We start from the raw sequence: 15,076 nt of genomic DNA, 5'->3' as shown, positions 1-15,076 counted from the left end.
CGTCAAATTATGCCCTCGAGTCAAACAAATAGTAACATATTGGTACAAATAAATTAGAATATTAGTCATAAATTATTCAGCTATGCTTCGTCTCCCTGTTGCCTATAACATGGTATCTTGATAAACAGGCATCCGACCAACACCCCGTACCGACCGTGCAAACATCTATGCACATGTCCATTTTTGTGTTTGCCTTTCCGGCATCTTACGAGACAGTATTATGTATATATGTTGGTATCGTATGTCGTCTTTATGCCTTTGTATGTGACCCAGAATGCTATGCTCAAAATGAAAGTGCCATTGAATGGGCAGATGTAATAATATGCAATGCTATGCACAGATAAAGGTGTTAGTATATATCAAGCTCTTTCAGCTGTACATCTAACCGCCTGTCATTGTTCATCGCTCCCTTGACGACCGCTGTGTCCTCGTCGACACCTAGCAAGCCACCAACGCCGAGCTCAAGTGTGCCTAGACGTACTAGTACATCATCAGCGTCCCAATTTCGTCGGCCACAGATGAGAACGTTGGCGGACTGGTAGGACTCGTCGATCTTCCAGTCACGACCAGAGATAAAGCAACCAATGAGCTCATGCTCGCCAGGTGGGGGTTCCGAGGCCGTCTCGGGAGAATCTGGAGAAGACTGCGCAGCACGGAGGAGAAGTGCGGCAATGGGAGAGTGGAGAGCGTCGAGGAGGTCGGGCGACGCAAGTGTGATTGTGGGGTCATCGGAAGATTTCGAAGTTGAGTTGTCAGGAGGAGGAGGCGGCACAGTAAGGCGAATTTCGAAGCAGTATGTCGTGAGACGCAGGAACGAGATGGGTGTTGAGCGGGCGGCAATCTCCTCGCCCTGTGTCTCCCAGTCGAGGATCTGATCATCCTTGAAACCGAGGGAGACGGTCATGTTTGGGATAGCCGAGACATTGTCAATGAGAGGTGTGTTGTCACCAACTTGGTAAAAGTTCATATTAGGTCCGTGACCAGTATACTCGGGTCGAAGCTTCCAACCAAGCCAGGTCCATGAAGGGAATGGGCCTTGGCGCTGCATGGGATGCGTCGATAAATCGACATCGCCTGGAGGATCGTAGTACCAGCCGAGACCGACGGCGAGACGGTCTGTCCGGTTAGGATTTGGCAGATTTTTGAAATCCTTGGTATGATAGAGAGGAAGGCCAAGAATACTGTCTAGAGGATCGTCTAGCTGAGCATAAAGGTCCATAATGCCCCTGAAAGCGTCTAATCGGTCTTCTGGAATAGTGAATTCACGGCTGAAATAGCCGCTGGCAATGTTCTTGTAAGTATTCGCACGGCTTCCAATAGCATTGTCTGGAAAGACACGGCCAAGGTTGAGGGTGGGGTGTGTTCGTAGAGGGAAGGAAATCGATTCATGGCAATGCAATGTTTGGCACTGGAAGTAGACTTGTGACGGGGTAAAGACCAAACGGCGACGCGCCATAAGACCCTCTTGATATGTCCAGCCCCGGGATGCCCATTTTGAGTTTGCGACTTCAACGTCAGGCCTTGTAAGCGACGTTGTGAAACAGCCAGTCTCCGTCTGCAGCGATAGTTGCTCCTCGCGGGGTACACTAATGCCAGGGATACCATCTTGTACACCTTGGCCAGCCGCGACAATGATGGTCAAGGCAGATCGCGCGTATATTTCTCCCATCTTGTCTAATTGTCGTCGTCTTTCAACTGCGCTGAACTGGGGAAAGCAGAATCGGTCGATCCAGAGATAGCGGAAACCGAGAGACTTGGTCACAGATATGGCATCGGTGAGTAATGGGGGTAGCTCTTCGGGCAGTCCCTTGTGATCCCATTCGTCATCTGTCGGGGTGCCTCGTACATAACTTAGCGTTACATACTCGATCGTCTCGGCATTGAGATCGTCAACAAACACCACCTCATTATTCCGACAGTCCACAAGCTTAAGGCCCCGCATCGGCGCTCCTTGTGAAGCGCATGGTTTGTCTTTGTGATTTGACATGCAATAGTCGATCCATATCCGGGGTAACGCAACGTCAAGCTTGGGAGGTATCACACGACCTCGAATCGCCGGCGTAGCTTCTTTGTACCCAGCCATATCATCCTCTCCCTCGATAAGTCGTACGATATATCCCCATGGTAGCACCTTGCTCTTGGTACTGACCTCGAACAACACAGCGCCTCCAAGCTCGTGCTTTTCTCTGACCCCGAGGCGCTCAAAGGCCTGGCGAATTCGTAGATAAGGCGTGAACTTGCGCGTGGTATCCGGCTCGCCACCCACCAGTGCCTGAAAGAAGATGCAGTATGGACAGGCAGACAGCTCAGCGAGAGTGTGAGCTAGCGGAATCCAAGGCCGCGGTTGACCTGGGCGCCAATTGAGCAGGGCGGGAAAGTCGATTGTCGCGCAGATAGCGCAGGCCTGGTTTTCTTCGTCGGCGACTAGGCGAGTAAGACCGTTTCTTGCAGGCCTCCTTAGTTCTGGTCCTGCGCCGCGGCGCCGTCGGGACGTAAGTTGGTGAACGTCGGGGGAACTTTCTCTCGTGGAGGCAGAGTCTTCGGTTTGGATATGCGCATGGGGGCTCTCCGGACGGCCGCGGCCAAGTCGTGTAAAGGCAAAGAGCCTGGATATCTTTTTTATTCCTGCACGTGCGGTCGCATTTTGACCCGCGGGGGGTTTGGCTGCCGCCGTGCTGCCATTCTGGCTCATTGGTGTATTCGAGCGTATGCGAGATTCCTTTGCGTGAGGTGACGCGACAGTAATGGCGGTTTGCGACATACGAGGTCACCCGTGCTAATGGACAATGAATAGGAGAGTTCAGAGCGAGCGAATGGCTGGCCGGTGGTGTTTAGCGGTTTAGTTGACTGGTGCTCTAGTACACACACGCGGGGCTGCTGGGATCCAGATGAGTAACGGCGTCACCGAAAGGGGTCGGACGAGTAGCGGGGAGACAGGATGGGGGAGAGAACGCCCGCTATATGTGATGGTGTTTCTTCCCCTTTATCCCGGTCCCATTGTATTGAAACTGATTGTTGAGTCGAAAGATGTAGATAAATTGACCAAGTGTAGCATGTGGTAAAAGACGGAGGGAGAATTAAGGGAAGGGGTAGTAAACCTTTAGTGGTGTGGTTGCTCTTGGCATTTTATCCAACAACGACCCGAGTGCCCGAGGTAGGTCTTGAGGGGACCAATCTGCCGGTGTCTGCCGTATTCACGTCTGTGTGCGTGATAGACTTGACTATTAGGAGCATACTAGGTAGGTTTGTAGACGATTGGTTTACTGTATTACGGATAGATCTGAGACTAATTCTGTCTGTCCTTGTTGATTGTCCCAGGGTCCAAGTTCAGACGTTGAGTGTTCCAACACAGCACAAGCATAGCCTATAACTTACTGTCAGAGTTGATGAATCGTTCCATCACATAAAGACTTACATTTCCAGGTCGGTCTGCGTATCAAGTTGAGTGTCACAATTAGATGATCCCCTATATCAGACTGTGAATATTGCCTTCCTTGTTGATACCGGTCAAGTCGCACTAGATTTGTCATATCAATGCTAATTCTGCCAGAAACGCCAACCAGGCTTCATTTCAGCCAAAGTCAAGTCAATCAGTATATTGGCTAATAACAAGATGCCCAGCAGGGAAAAAAGCTTGGATGCTGCCAAAAAGACCCTTAAGATTAGCTGCCCCAAAGCTAGACAAGTCTGGACTCTGGATGGAGATGTCAACTCCATTGTGCAATGTGGGTATCTCATTCTTTTTAGTTGGGTACGTCTAGCAGATGCTAGCACATGGTAGGTACCTGTTTGCCCACCTATGAGTTTTGGTAAAAGTGATAATTGCCTCTCATCCAAGTCAAGTATCTTGTTGTGATTATTTCATTCTTTGGTTGCATTGGCATATTTATCCGGCTCTTTCAGTGCAGACCCTTAAACGGAACGAAACTTACCAAGCCCGGGAATAACCAATGGAGCGTCCCCATCTCGCATCTCGCTTCCGAATTAGGGACGAAGGATGCAGGGGCCAGGGGTGTGAAGGACAGGGCATTTTTACAGCCCATGAGAGACATCCATTTGCTTTTTTTTTTTTTACTTTCGTCTCATTGAAACATGCCACTCTTTTGCTTGGCTTGGAAAGCTTAATAGTTGTTATCAATCCCGAAAGTCCGTCCAGGTTGAGAAACAGTTACTGTGCTTCACGTTTCAACAAAAAGTCTTCTCGGGTATTTGATAAATTATGCCATCCCATGTTTAACGCTAAAATTGTGTTCGGTGCAACCATCTCGACCGATTCCACGTGGAATTTTATGCATCCGAGACCTCCTCCACTCTACTAAACCACACAGCTTCTGTTCTGTCCCCTAAAGCTAAAAGGCCCCATTTCCACGAAGTGATGATGATACTCTGGAGGGAAAAAGCACGAACTCACCTGCAGATAATGTAACTACTAGACTGAACTAGACCACGGATCCTTCGGTCCCGTGTGTTTCTCTTGACATCATGAATGGGTAGATCGTGCGCGATCAGCAGAAATATTATGATCTACTCCTCCTACAGTCCTACTGCAGTCCAGCCACCGGTGCAGCTGTTATTTCAGCCCGAGTCCGTGCTACTCGACGTCATTGTTGAAAAATGGAGGACCCTTGGTTCGTAGGTCAAGGTCCTAGTGGTACAGGGTAGTATCTGCCATTTCTACTACTGGTCGTGTGACCTCGTTTTCATTTCTAACTACTACTAAGTTGTACTTTAATTGTGAGACACTAATCATGTAACTATGTGAATGTAACAGTGTTCAGATACATGTGGATATGCAGAGTAGCCTTCACACAATTCTGGCTTGTCGAGAAACAGAGCACAACCTCGAGGTTGCAAAGTCAGAACGGTCGTCCAAATAAGCGTGCTGAACAACAGCCACTTGGCAACGTTCAGATTTATCTATCATAGAGTCAAAGACTTCAGTGTTTGCAACGTTTAAACCCAAAAATGACAAGAAATCCGTATTGCGTTATGAAAATAATTTCTTGTATATACTCGCCTAGGAAGCTGAGTTGAAGGATACGGGGTCCTGACCCGGATTCCTCGGCGGTTGACATCGATATGTGCCTACCTACCCCAGCCCATGCATGCTTTGTCAATCATCCTAAACTCAAAATGCTTGCTCAAGCATAAGCAACGGTGTTGTCATGTCGAATCTTTCCGGGGACGCCAATGTTGACCTCTCCTCCCGCAACGCTTGGTCCCTTCACCACAATCTAGGCAATGTTAGTGCACTGTCCATAAGTACAATAGTTTCAACAAAATACGTACCTGTCCCTCAATCTTGTCGTCAGTAGTCTTGTGAACATCAGTATCCTTCAGATACACCTCAACGCTGGTCAATGGAGGTCCAAAGTGTGTCTTGACGTCGGTAGGGAGTCTGTAATCGTAGAAAGCAGTCTGGCTGATAGCACCAGCAACCTTGGCCGCTGTGAGAGCATACACAACCCTTGCACCAGTGAAGATGCGTAGATCAGACAGGACATTTGCAGACAGGAGAGGAGTATCGGAGCCAGCACGCTCGGCCGCCAAGACCAGACGGAGTTTACCAGGCGTCGTACCAAGTGATGTGGATGCGCTAGAGAAACCCGATAAGAGGTTGGATGTAGAGTGGACACCCTCCAAGGCCAGAGATCGAGTAGACATGACATGAGAGACGTTAGCCAGGGCTGAGCCGAGTCTGGATGTTGACTCTTCGTGAGTCTTGAGAAGTGTCTCAGGACTAGCAACCAGAACTGTGGGAGCAACACCTTGAGTTGCGAGAACCAAGTCTGACGACTTGCCAGCGACAGAGTTTAGAGCGATGGAGGCGTTAGAATAAAGAGCGCCCAACGTGACCACAAGGGTGTAAACGTTGGTGAGAGAATCGGCTGGTAGGAATAGATCAGACGGGTTGATGCGCTCCTTGGTTGGGATAGCTGCGAGCTGAGCTGAGATGGCAGAGACAAGGTTGGCCTGGCTGAAGCGCACCATCTCTTCAACCTCACCGGGCTTGGCCTGCCAGAAAGTAACGAGGTCGGAAGGAGTCTTCTCAGGATCAACAACTGGGAGCTCGCTGCCGGCATGCACGGGGGAGTCCCGGAGAATGTCCTGCCAAGTAGCAACATTGATGTTACCGCCAGTACCCTCGGGAACCTCGTTCCAGTCCATGTGGTTGCTTCCTTCGTCCGTAACCCAGATGAGCTGTCGAAGGGACGGATAGGCGTTGATGACGGCATCAAAAGGGAATGCGCCAGGAGCAGTAATCATTGTATCGGCGGCGGAGCGGCGAAGCATAGACACGAGTTCTTCGTTGGAAACATTGAATGGGATCAGGACCGTTGTCAAGTTCGGATAGAAGCTGCAGGCGAAAAGCGCTACCAGGAGTTCGATTGAGTTTGACAAGTAGATGGCGACTCTAATGCCTCCAGCCTCAGCAATGTGTTGTCCGATAAGGTTGATCTGGCGAGTGATGTCGTCTGAAGTATGTTAGCAACTGCATGTTACAGAAAAGACAGCATTCATACCAAGCTTGTGGTCCACAACGTTCTGCGAACCCAGAACAGTCAGGATTCGTCCCTTGACTCCATTCTCACCACCCTCGGCGGCCTTTCTCCAAACATCCCTCAAATCGCCATTGCGACCACGAGACCACTTGGAAGCTCCAGCTTCCTTCACGTTAAGGCCGGTGTTGAGCGGCATGCCGTGAGGAGAAGCCTGGGATCGGTAGATGGGACTTTCTCCTTCATTTCGGACTGATGAAGGGACAGCTTGGCGAGCCAAGAGCATTGGGTGCACATCGGGTTCGCGGTTTGAAATGATGCGGTATGAGAAAACAACGAGCAGCAGCGTCACCAGGCCGGTCGAGTAGACGTTCCACTGACCAAGCATGCCGGTGATGGCCGCATCGAGGCTGTCAAAGACGCCCATTGTCTGTTATACGTAGCCTTTGGCTATCGCTTATTTGAGTGTTGTATGATTCGTCGGATGGTTCGGGTTCTTAGTAGATTGAGGGTTAAGCCATGTAGATGAAAGTTCTGCGCCGGGCAGAGGAGAAACTTGGTCTAGATTACGCAAAATCTCGAATATGGTGTGGGGGAGGGAATGAGGCGAGACGCTCAAGCGTGAGGTGGAATACCTATACGGATGAAGGTGGGGAAAGCATCTGTTGACGACTGAACCTCACGTCACAGCACAGCTGGTTGCCTCTCATCAGGCCTGTCCACCCTTGGTATGGCAAAAAAAATGGACGGCCTGACAGCGCATAGTTTATTCACAACAATTTTTTTTTGATATCTCTTTTACCTCGGCATCTTGAGCTTACATCTTATAATCTCTGTTGCTCTTTGTCTAGGTAGTAACAGGATATGTTCGTGCATCCTAACCATGGTCAAAAGTCATGAAAGTCGAGCTAAGACACAGACACAGCTAGCTACATCGCTCTCCAACTGGACCCTAGATTTTTAGACGGGTCGACCCGACACGCTATCTTTCCCATGTCTCTTTCTTGTGCACCTTGAGCATTGCATTCTTGTCAGTCATATTCGTCAAAGGTATCAAACATGTCGTATCTAGCTCAGCGATTGCACCATTTGCTTCCGCAAACCAAAACGAGGTTGACTTCACTTGGAGGAAATCAATATAAATCAAGGCGTTTTTTTTTATTCAGGACTCCTCAGTCCAGTCCAGTCTGGTTATCTGTTCTACTACGGGAAGCATCATGGCCCCGTCTTGAGAAGCCTCGTGACCCATTCATTATTCCATGAGTCAAAGCCTTCGTCGTGTCCATGTTCCTCCTAACTTGCAAAGAGCAAGAGCTTTTGTGATCCTTTCCATGCCGTGCCGCCCAAACCAAATGCCATAACCTATGGGCGTCGCGCGGCAACGCTCGTGCTCTCCGATCTGCTAATAAACAGACGTAACCGTCCTGTTGACCATTATCCTTTGTTCCCTTTGAGTGCGCTCATCGCTCTCCCTCCGGTCCCCATTCCCAATAGGGACCAGCGAGCGATTCGTCACTAGAGAACCGAGAAATCCACTTTTGTCTATGTGAACGGCGATAACATGACCCTCTATCGTGAATGCGTGAAAAATGCCTTGGGGTGGTAAAAACCCCGGGTAGACGGCGGAAACATAAACTTCGTAATGCTGTGTCAGATCTGTTGACTCGTGTTCGAGTCTAGATCCATTGCATCACAGCGTGCTGCCAACGTCTGCCAGCTCCCCACATCTCGGTCTAAGGGTATCAAACGAGGAGTATGCCGAAATCAAAGAAACGAAATCTATCAGATGCATCGTTAAGCCCTGGGACCGAACACTGCCTGTTGCTGTTGGCAAGGGGCATTCGTCTGTCTTCGCAGGTCATGGTGCCGCCGTGTCGTTCAAATGCAAGCAACCAGATAACAGTAAGGAAAAAAACAAAAACAAAAATCGCAAACGTGAGATGCTGCAGAACAAAGCGTCCGCTAGCATCGTGTCGCACCCAAGGGATGCGAATATCTCAATGGTATGATGTGTTTACCACCAAGATGATTGAGCGCCAGGGCCGCTGGGGTTGCCGTAACCACCGCCGCCGTAGCCAGCTCCGCCACCGTAACCAGCACCTCCGCCGTAGCCAGCGCCACCACCACCACCAGCGCTGAAGCCAGCACCCTGAGATCCAGCGTTGTTGAAGCCACCGCCGCCGCCGTTGTTGTTACCACCGAAGCCGCCGCCGCCAAACTTTCGGAAATCACGAGTGGCACCGCCACCGCGACCACCACCGCCACGGGAGCGACCACCACGGCCTCCTCCACCGAAGGAAGACTCACGGGCAATGGTCTCGAGGAAAGCAGGGACCTCTTGGTTGGCTTCCTTGAGCAAGTCCATAAGCTCGCGAACAATTCCGCGGTTGCCACGGTTGAAGAATGCAGTGGCAATACCAGTGTTTCCGGCACGACCAGTACGACCAATACGATGGACGTAGTCGTCGACGTCGGTAGGGAGATCGTAGTTGATGACGTGAGTGACGTGAGGGATATCCAGACCTCGAGCGGCAACAGCGGTAGCAACCAGGATGGGGCATCGGCCGTTACGGAAGAACTCGAGAGCACGCTCACGCTCACGCTGAGTACGGTCACCGTGAATGGAGGTAGCAGGGAAGTTCTGGTTGATGAGGAAGTCGGAGAGCGAATCAGCCATGCGCTTGGTCTCAACAAAGATTAGAGTGAGACCGTTGGCGTGGGAGTGGAGAATGTCCAGAAGGACGGATCGCTTGTCAACATCCTCGACGTACTCAACCTTCTGAGTAATGTTCTCAGAGGTGGAACCGACACGACCGACGGAAAGGAAGATGTAGTCCTTGAGGAAATCGCGGGCAAGCATCTGGATGTCGCGGGGAAATGTGGCTGAGAACATGAGGGTCTGGCGGTCCTGAACCTGGGGCATGTCCTCGCCTTCGACAATGCGGCGAATCTGGGGCTCGAAACCCATGTCCAGCATGCGATCGGCCTCATCGAGCACGAGGTACTTGATGTTCTGGAGGGAGATGCGGCCTCGCTCTATGAGGTCCACCAATCGACCGGGAGTAGCAACAAGCAGATCACAGCCACGCTCGATCTGTCGGAGCTGAGAGCCAATGTCGGCACCACCGTAAACGACACAAGGTCGAACCCAAGAACGGTAGGCGAACTTGCGGGACTCGTCAAAGATCTGAGACACAAGCTCACGGGTAGGGGCAAGAATCAAAGAGGTAGGGTAAGCCTTGCGCTGGCGACCAAACTGACCGGCGGCATTAGCGGGCACGGCAGAAGGTCCGTTGAGGAAAGCCTGAGAGAGGATAGGGAACAAGAAACCACCAGTCTTTCCGGAACCGGTCTGGGCACAAGCCATCAGATCACGACCGCCGCTAACGATAGGGATCGAGTACTTCTGAACAGGTGTAGGGACCTTGTAGTGAGCGAGCTCAATGTTGCGGCACAAGTGCTCGTCCAGAGGAGGGGTGGTAAACTGGTGAACAGGCTCGGGAACGTCTGTACCGGAAGCCTCAACGGGGATGTCGTCGTACTTCTCGAAGTTGATACCAGTGTGTTGCTTGGAAGGGTCCTCGGCAGTAACACCGAAAAGCTCGCGCTCGACACGGGGGTTGGCCGGGCCGGGGATGTGCTTGCCATCGCGCCATTGTCCATCACCAGATCCGCGGGCAGTGGGAGCACCACCACCACCACCACCAGAGTGGCCGTCGAAGTTGCCGCCACCGCTGTAGCCACCACCTCGACCGCCCCAGCCGCCGCCGCCTCGGCGGTTATTGTTGCCCTGGAAAGTAGGAACATCGTTGCTCCAGTTGTTTTGGCGGGCGCCGTAGTTTTGGCTGTAAAGTGATTAGTAAATGATTGATGCTAGAAGGGTAGCAGATGAAGTACTTACTTAGCCCAGGCACTGTTGCCGATGCCGTTGGGACCGGGGGCAGCAGGAGGAGGACCACCGTTCATGGCGGGAGGACCAGCTTGGGGGCCAGCTTGGGGACCGGCGGGGGGAGGACCACCACGGCCACGCATGTGAGGGGGAATGTAGGATCGACCCTGGGGAGGGCCTTGATGACCGCCTTCGTTGAGGGAGAGGCCACCCATGTTGATCTGATCAGCCATGTTTACGGTCGTGTATCGGGTCGAGAAATCTGTAGAGATAGTCGGGTCGTAAAGACGCGTGAAATCCGAAATAGGCAGATAAACTCTCTCAAATTATCAAAGAGAGTAGTCGTGTTTGGTGAAATTCCCGTCGAAAGTAAAGACAGGAAAAACAAGAGAAAGAAAAGGAAGGCCAACGCTTCCAATGAATTTCCCAGATGATAACTTTTAGGCACAGGCAAACGTTAGTGCTGTGCAAATATCCCTCGAAGAACACGCAGAATCTTCAAAGGAAAGACGAAAGAAAGACAGAGTGTTGAGAAAATAACACGGATGAGGGGGGAGGGTGAAGAGAGGTTTGTGAGATAAGGGTTTGTTGTGGGAAGAAGAGGGAAGAAAAGGGACAGAGTTAAGAGGCGAGAGAAGAGTGGGAGAAAAAAAATTGGTTGGAGTTGCACCCGAATAGGGTTAGCGCGGGCCTTTACGTCGGGGCAAGGCTTTGGAGGGGGTTGCCTCTGCGGTGAGGGCGAGTGGGAGGATTTTAGAGTAAGAGTGGGTCAGGCAAGGCCGTGAGTGGGTGGTACGAGCTTCGAAGTACTCGACAAGTATTTTTTGGCCACCGCTCACCTCAGATGCCGCCAGTGAGATTGAAGGAAAAGGCGAGAATGCCTGTCAAAAACATGCTGTGGCTGGGCAGAAAAGTTGAAAAAGGAACTGACCTGGTACTTATGACGACTGAAGACACTAGATAAATCTGATATCCTCTGACTGGATGAAATGATGGTCCTGAATCGTTGGTGCTGGGGAATACGTCAGAACCAGACTTTGCTTTGGGCTTCTAGGCTTCTCGAAAATTTTAATCTAGCACAGTAGGCGAGCGCTAGAGACCTCTCTCTAACAAGCTTGTGAAAGTGAAGTCTGACCCTTAACCCTTGATGGCAGGGAGAAAAGAGAAAAGACAAACTTTGGGCGCACAGATGACCAACACCGACATTCACAATTTTGACATGTCAAGGCAATGACAGCTACCTACCCATGACATCTATCTTGTAGATATGTGACTTACCCCTTACAGAGTATAAATTCTATCAAGCCTCACACAAATTTCAATAATACCCTTAAACAAGAGAATGCTACTGTCTCATTGTGGAGGTTCAGAGAAGGGCGGAGAATCCTGGTGGAAGACCGCGTTTGAGTTAGTAAGGACTTCTTCCTGGTCAGCAAGGGGCGATATTAAACAACGATGAAGCTGAGGTACTTGCGAGGTACCTCTACTTCAAACCAGCCCAGATTCCGGGGCGGCTGATGGAGCCGGGGTGGCTACCTGGGTGGATTTCGTAGGCACATTCACCTCCTATGACGACGGGTTGTTGTTCGATAATGTGCTGATTATTGAAGTTTGAATAGGGGTAGTTTAACTGTTGAGACACGGCAATTGAAATGGACATTGAATAGAGACAAAGTCAATAAGACAAGAAGATGGCCTTTAGTCAAGCAACGATAGAAAGGGCTACCCAAACTGTAATGCCATTAACGCCCAGCATCGGCCAGCAACTGGTAGCACAACAATAAATTGTTTCGAGGTGATTTTCTTTTCGGGGGTGTTTTTACCGGATCAAATTTATGACTTACCCGGACGGAAGACGGAACAGACAAATATCAAACAAAAATGCTTGCGACTCGGCAAACCTCAACAAGCCTACAAGCGTCTCAAACGGAATGATTCAAAACAATTGCGGACACAGCAAATGCGTCAGTTTGCTCTCGAGCCTTGGGGCCTGCAACGGCTGCAAGCATCACCTACAGGGATACATGAGGACCCTGAGCTTGCCCAGCCAAATTTGGACGCGCTGTCACAGCTAACAACAACCTAATGGATCCGTATCGCGGGAAATCTCCGATAAGCGATCTGGAGTAGAGATAAAATTACTCATGGACTCAGACGATTGAGTCCATGTCTTAAAAAGTCTATAACTATCAATGTCTTGGTACATTCTATGTCAAAATGCGATCTCGCGTATGCATGCATTTTCACGTGTCGAGCTCTCCGAGTACCATGTTTGTATCAAACGTACCTTGTATGCCACCCTCGATTGAGCCCAGGCTTTAGGACAAACAATTATGACCCATAACCTTCAACTCGAGACTTCACAGTAATCGTGGCTAATTCAAGCAATCCGCATATTACTTGAGTCATACAGAATTGAAGCGTGACGGATACTTGCGTACTCTGCCATGCAATTTGCACCTCGTGATGGCTCGGGATGCCACTCTCTCGTACACCCATATCCCTGTTGATTGACCTCGTGTGGCACAGAAATACTAACTAGCAATACGGGATATTTCCCAACAATAACCTGTCTCTCAGCATCTATTATGTGATGTATCTGTACATTTGGACTGTTGCTTGCAGGCCATCTTTGATGTTGATATGGGGGCAGGCAAGTGTGTGTATCGAATCGAGCTAGACTTATCATGGGGCTGCTTGGTTGTAAGATTGTGACCCAAGATCGAGATGCCACCATCAAGCCTTAATGCCATTCAGCTCATGCGAGATGTCTTTGATGATTGGTTGATGCAGCGAAGATACATGCATATATGGGAGAGTTCAGAAAAATACAACCCACCACGAATAACATGTAGTGACTAAGTCGGGTTGCATAAAAATCGGTACTGATTTGATGGTTGATGAGAATATCAGATCATTCTTGATGTGTATATAGCTAAGAGTAGACGACTCATAATTTTGTCTGGATTGCTTCAAGTCGCTATTTTCGAACATCATAAGGTTCACAAAGGTTACAACTCTTTATTCAATGAATATTATAGTTATGCCATTGTCGCTGTTCTCTCGTATAAAACCTATCAAGCTTCTGGCAAAACTCTAAGAAAGCCTTCAGCTACATTTATGTGCCGGTTGTCAAACAGCAAGTAACAATAGAGTATGTATGTCTTTCAGAGTATCAAGCCATACCTGTAGGTATTCAGCACATTTATAATAGAAAAGAAGACAGTCGATCATGATCCGAGATATTGGAGTCCCAAGGCAGCCGGAAATTTGCGCTGGACAATTGCTGAACGTGCTCTCATTTAGAAGCCATCTTGCTATACAACCACTGTAGCCTGCACGTGGAGTGAGTTGCGGAAGACGACTGTAACTTGGATTTCAACATGCCGTCGGGGAGGAAACCATCTTTGTGTAAGCACTGGCCTCCAGGACCCATCTAGTAATACAAATTCATGTTTCCTTTCTATTTGCGGTCGGCTCTTAAGCACACTTGACCACCTTGTCGTCGTCGAACTCTATGTCCACAATTCCATCTGCCTTGACCGCCTTGACCACCATACCCTTGAAATCAATCGGTAATCGGCGCTTCAGCTCGTCGATACACATTGTCAGAATCTTGATGCCCTGGTGGAGAGTGATATCGGGGTGGTGGTGCTTGTCGAGGATGGAGAGGCAGTAGTATCTGTAGAAGCATAAATCAGCACCGGTCCAGCCCCATTGGTTCATACTATATGTCTCTCTGGAATACGGGTTTCGGGGAAAACATACTGTGCGTATCCATGTGCAGCATAGGGAACCTCGGCCAGCGACGCTAGGTAGTCGAGCCAGTAGAGGGATGGCTTGCCAGTGATGGGATCAACACCACCCATAAGTAGGTTGACATTGTAAGGCTTTCGGGATCGCAAGCTGGTGGCTAGCTCTCCACGGACAAAGTGGGCAAGAGCAGAGGGGGATAGGTCGGACTCGTTTCGCATCGAGTAGAGCTGGGCATTTCGTTGAATGTATTCGGCGAATTGCACTGAGGAGCTATGGTTAGCTGTCGTCATCGCGGGGCCAGTCGAAAGGCCATTGCCGTCACTGGCAAGGTGGTTAAATTACCTGTGTCACCGGCCTCTCCAGAGAATGCGAGCAGGGTGTGCTTGTTGAGAGCTCTGGTCTTGTCATCGGTTGTCTTGAGGATGGTGGCGCCTCGCATCGCAGCCTTGGATGCTGCGATGATGGTGAAGTCCTTTCCAGTGATTCCCAAAAGTATATCCGCCCTGTTATGGGGTATTAGTACATTCTAAATAATAGCTGCAGCTTAAATATAGCTTACATGTTGGCGATAGTGTGGTCTGTGGTGGGGGAAGTATTAGATGTGTTGTTGTGGAGGAGTTGGTCAATGTAGTTGTTCAGCCTTCTTGAAGGTCTAGTTCAGCAGCAACCGAGCAAGCTCTCCCATTAGGCTGTAGCACTGCGCGTCAAACGCTCACCCGGGAGCTCCCTCCCACGCCTGTCCACGATTGTGCCAGTCTCCACCGCCAAACCCGGAAAAACCTGGACCAAGCAGCCGACTTTTGATTCGCCAACCCGACTTACAAGGATCCATTGGATTTTCCGTGATCCACCGTCGCTCAACTTTTTTTTTTCTAAGCCTAGAAATTTATCTTCAAGGCGGGTGTTGAAAGTCGTGAACAGCCAACCAAGT

General features: G+C 50.0%; 4 protein-coding genes across 4 annotated transcripts, besides 3 other annotated features; all 4 read right to left on the bottom strand.

The window, feature by feature from the left end:
• Positions 1-349: 349 nt before the first annotated feature.
• Positions 350-3,972, bottom strand: FPSE_11859 (uncharacterized protein; the record flags this gene model as incomplete). The annotated part of the gene is made up of 5 exons (XM_009264976.1): positions 350-2,606; positions 2,764-2,817; positions 2,869-2,957; positions 3,416-3,429; positions 3,933-3,972. The coding sequence occupies 5 exons, from the start codon at positions 3,970-3,972 to the stop codon at positions 350-352; spliced, it is 2,454 nt and encodes an 817-aa protein (XP_009263251.1).
• A 1,169-nt stretch (positions 3,973-5,141) lies between these two features.
• Positions 5,142-6,927, bottom strand: FPSE_11860 (uncharacterized protein; the record flags this gene model as incomplete). The annotated part of the gene is made up of 3 exons (XM_009264977.1): positions 5,142-5,234; positions 5,290-6,476; positions 6,525-6,927. 3 exons carry the CDS (start codon positions 6,925-6,927, stop codon positions 5,142-5,144), a joined length of 1,683 nt encoding a protein of 560 aa, XP_009263252.1.
• A 1,587-nt stretch (positions 6,928-8,514) lies between these two features.
• Positions 8,515-10,622, bottom strand: FPSE_11861 (uncharacterized protein; the record flags this gene model as incomplete). Its single annotated transcript, XM_009264978.1, has 2 exons — positions 8,515-10,345; positions 10,402-10,622. 2 exons carry the CDS (start codon positions 10,620-10,622, stop codon positions 8,515-8,517), a joined length of 2,052 nt encoding a protein of 683 aa, XP_009263253.1.
• Positions 8,542-8,763: a microsatellite.
• Positions 10,188-10,207: a microsatellite.
• Positions 10,213-10,272: a microsatellite.
• A 3,247-nt stretch (positions 10,623-13,869) lies between the features above and the next one.
• FPSE_11862 (uncharacterized protein) lies at positions 13,870-14,977 on the bottom strand (the record flags this gene model as incomplete). Its single annotated transcript, XM_009264979.1, has 5 exons — positions 13,870-14,071; positions 14,158-14,407; positions 14,488-14,648; positions 14,705-14,723; positions 14,968-14,977. 5 exons carry the CDS (start codon positions 14,975-14,977, stop codon positions 13,870-13,872), a joined length of 642 nt encoding a protein of 213 aa, XP_009263254.1.
• Between the last annotated feature and the right edge of the window lie 99 nt (positions 14,978-15,076).

The sequence above is a fragment of the Fusarium pseudograminearum genome, chromosome 4, assembly GCF_000303195.2.
Source record: "Fusarium pseudograminearum CS3096 chromosome 4, whole genome shotgun sequence".
Classification (NCBI taxonomy): Eukaryota; Fungi; Ascomycota; class Sordariomycetes; order Hypocreales; family Nectriaceae; genus Fusarium; species Fusarium pseudograminearum.
Note: the sequence above shows the minus strand (reverse complement) of the source record. Positions and strands in the feature narration are given on the sequence as shown.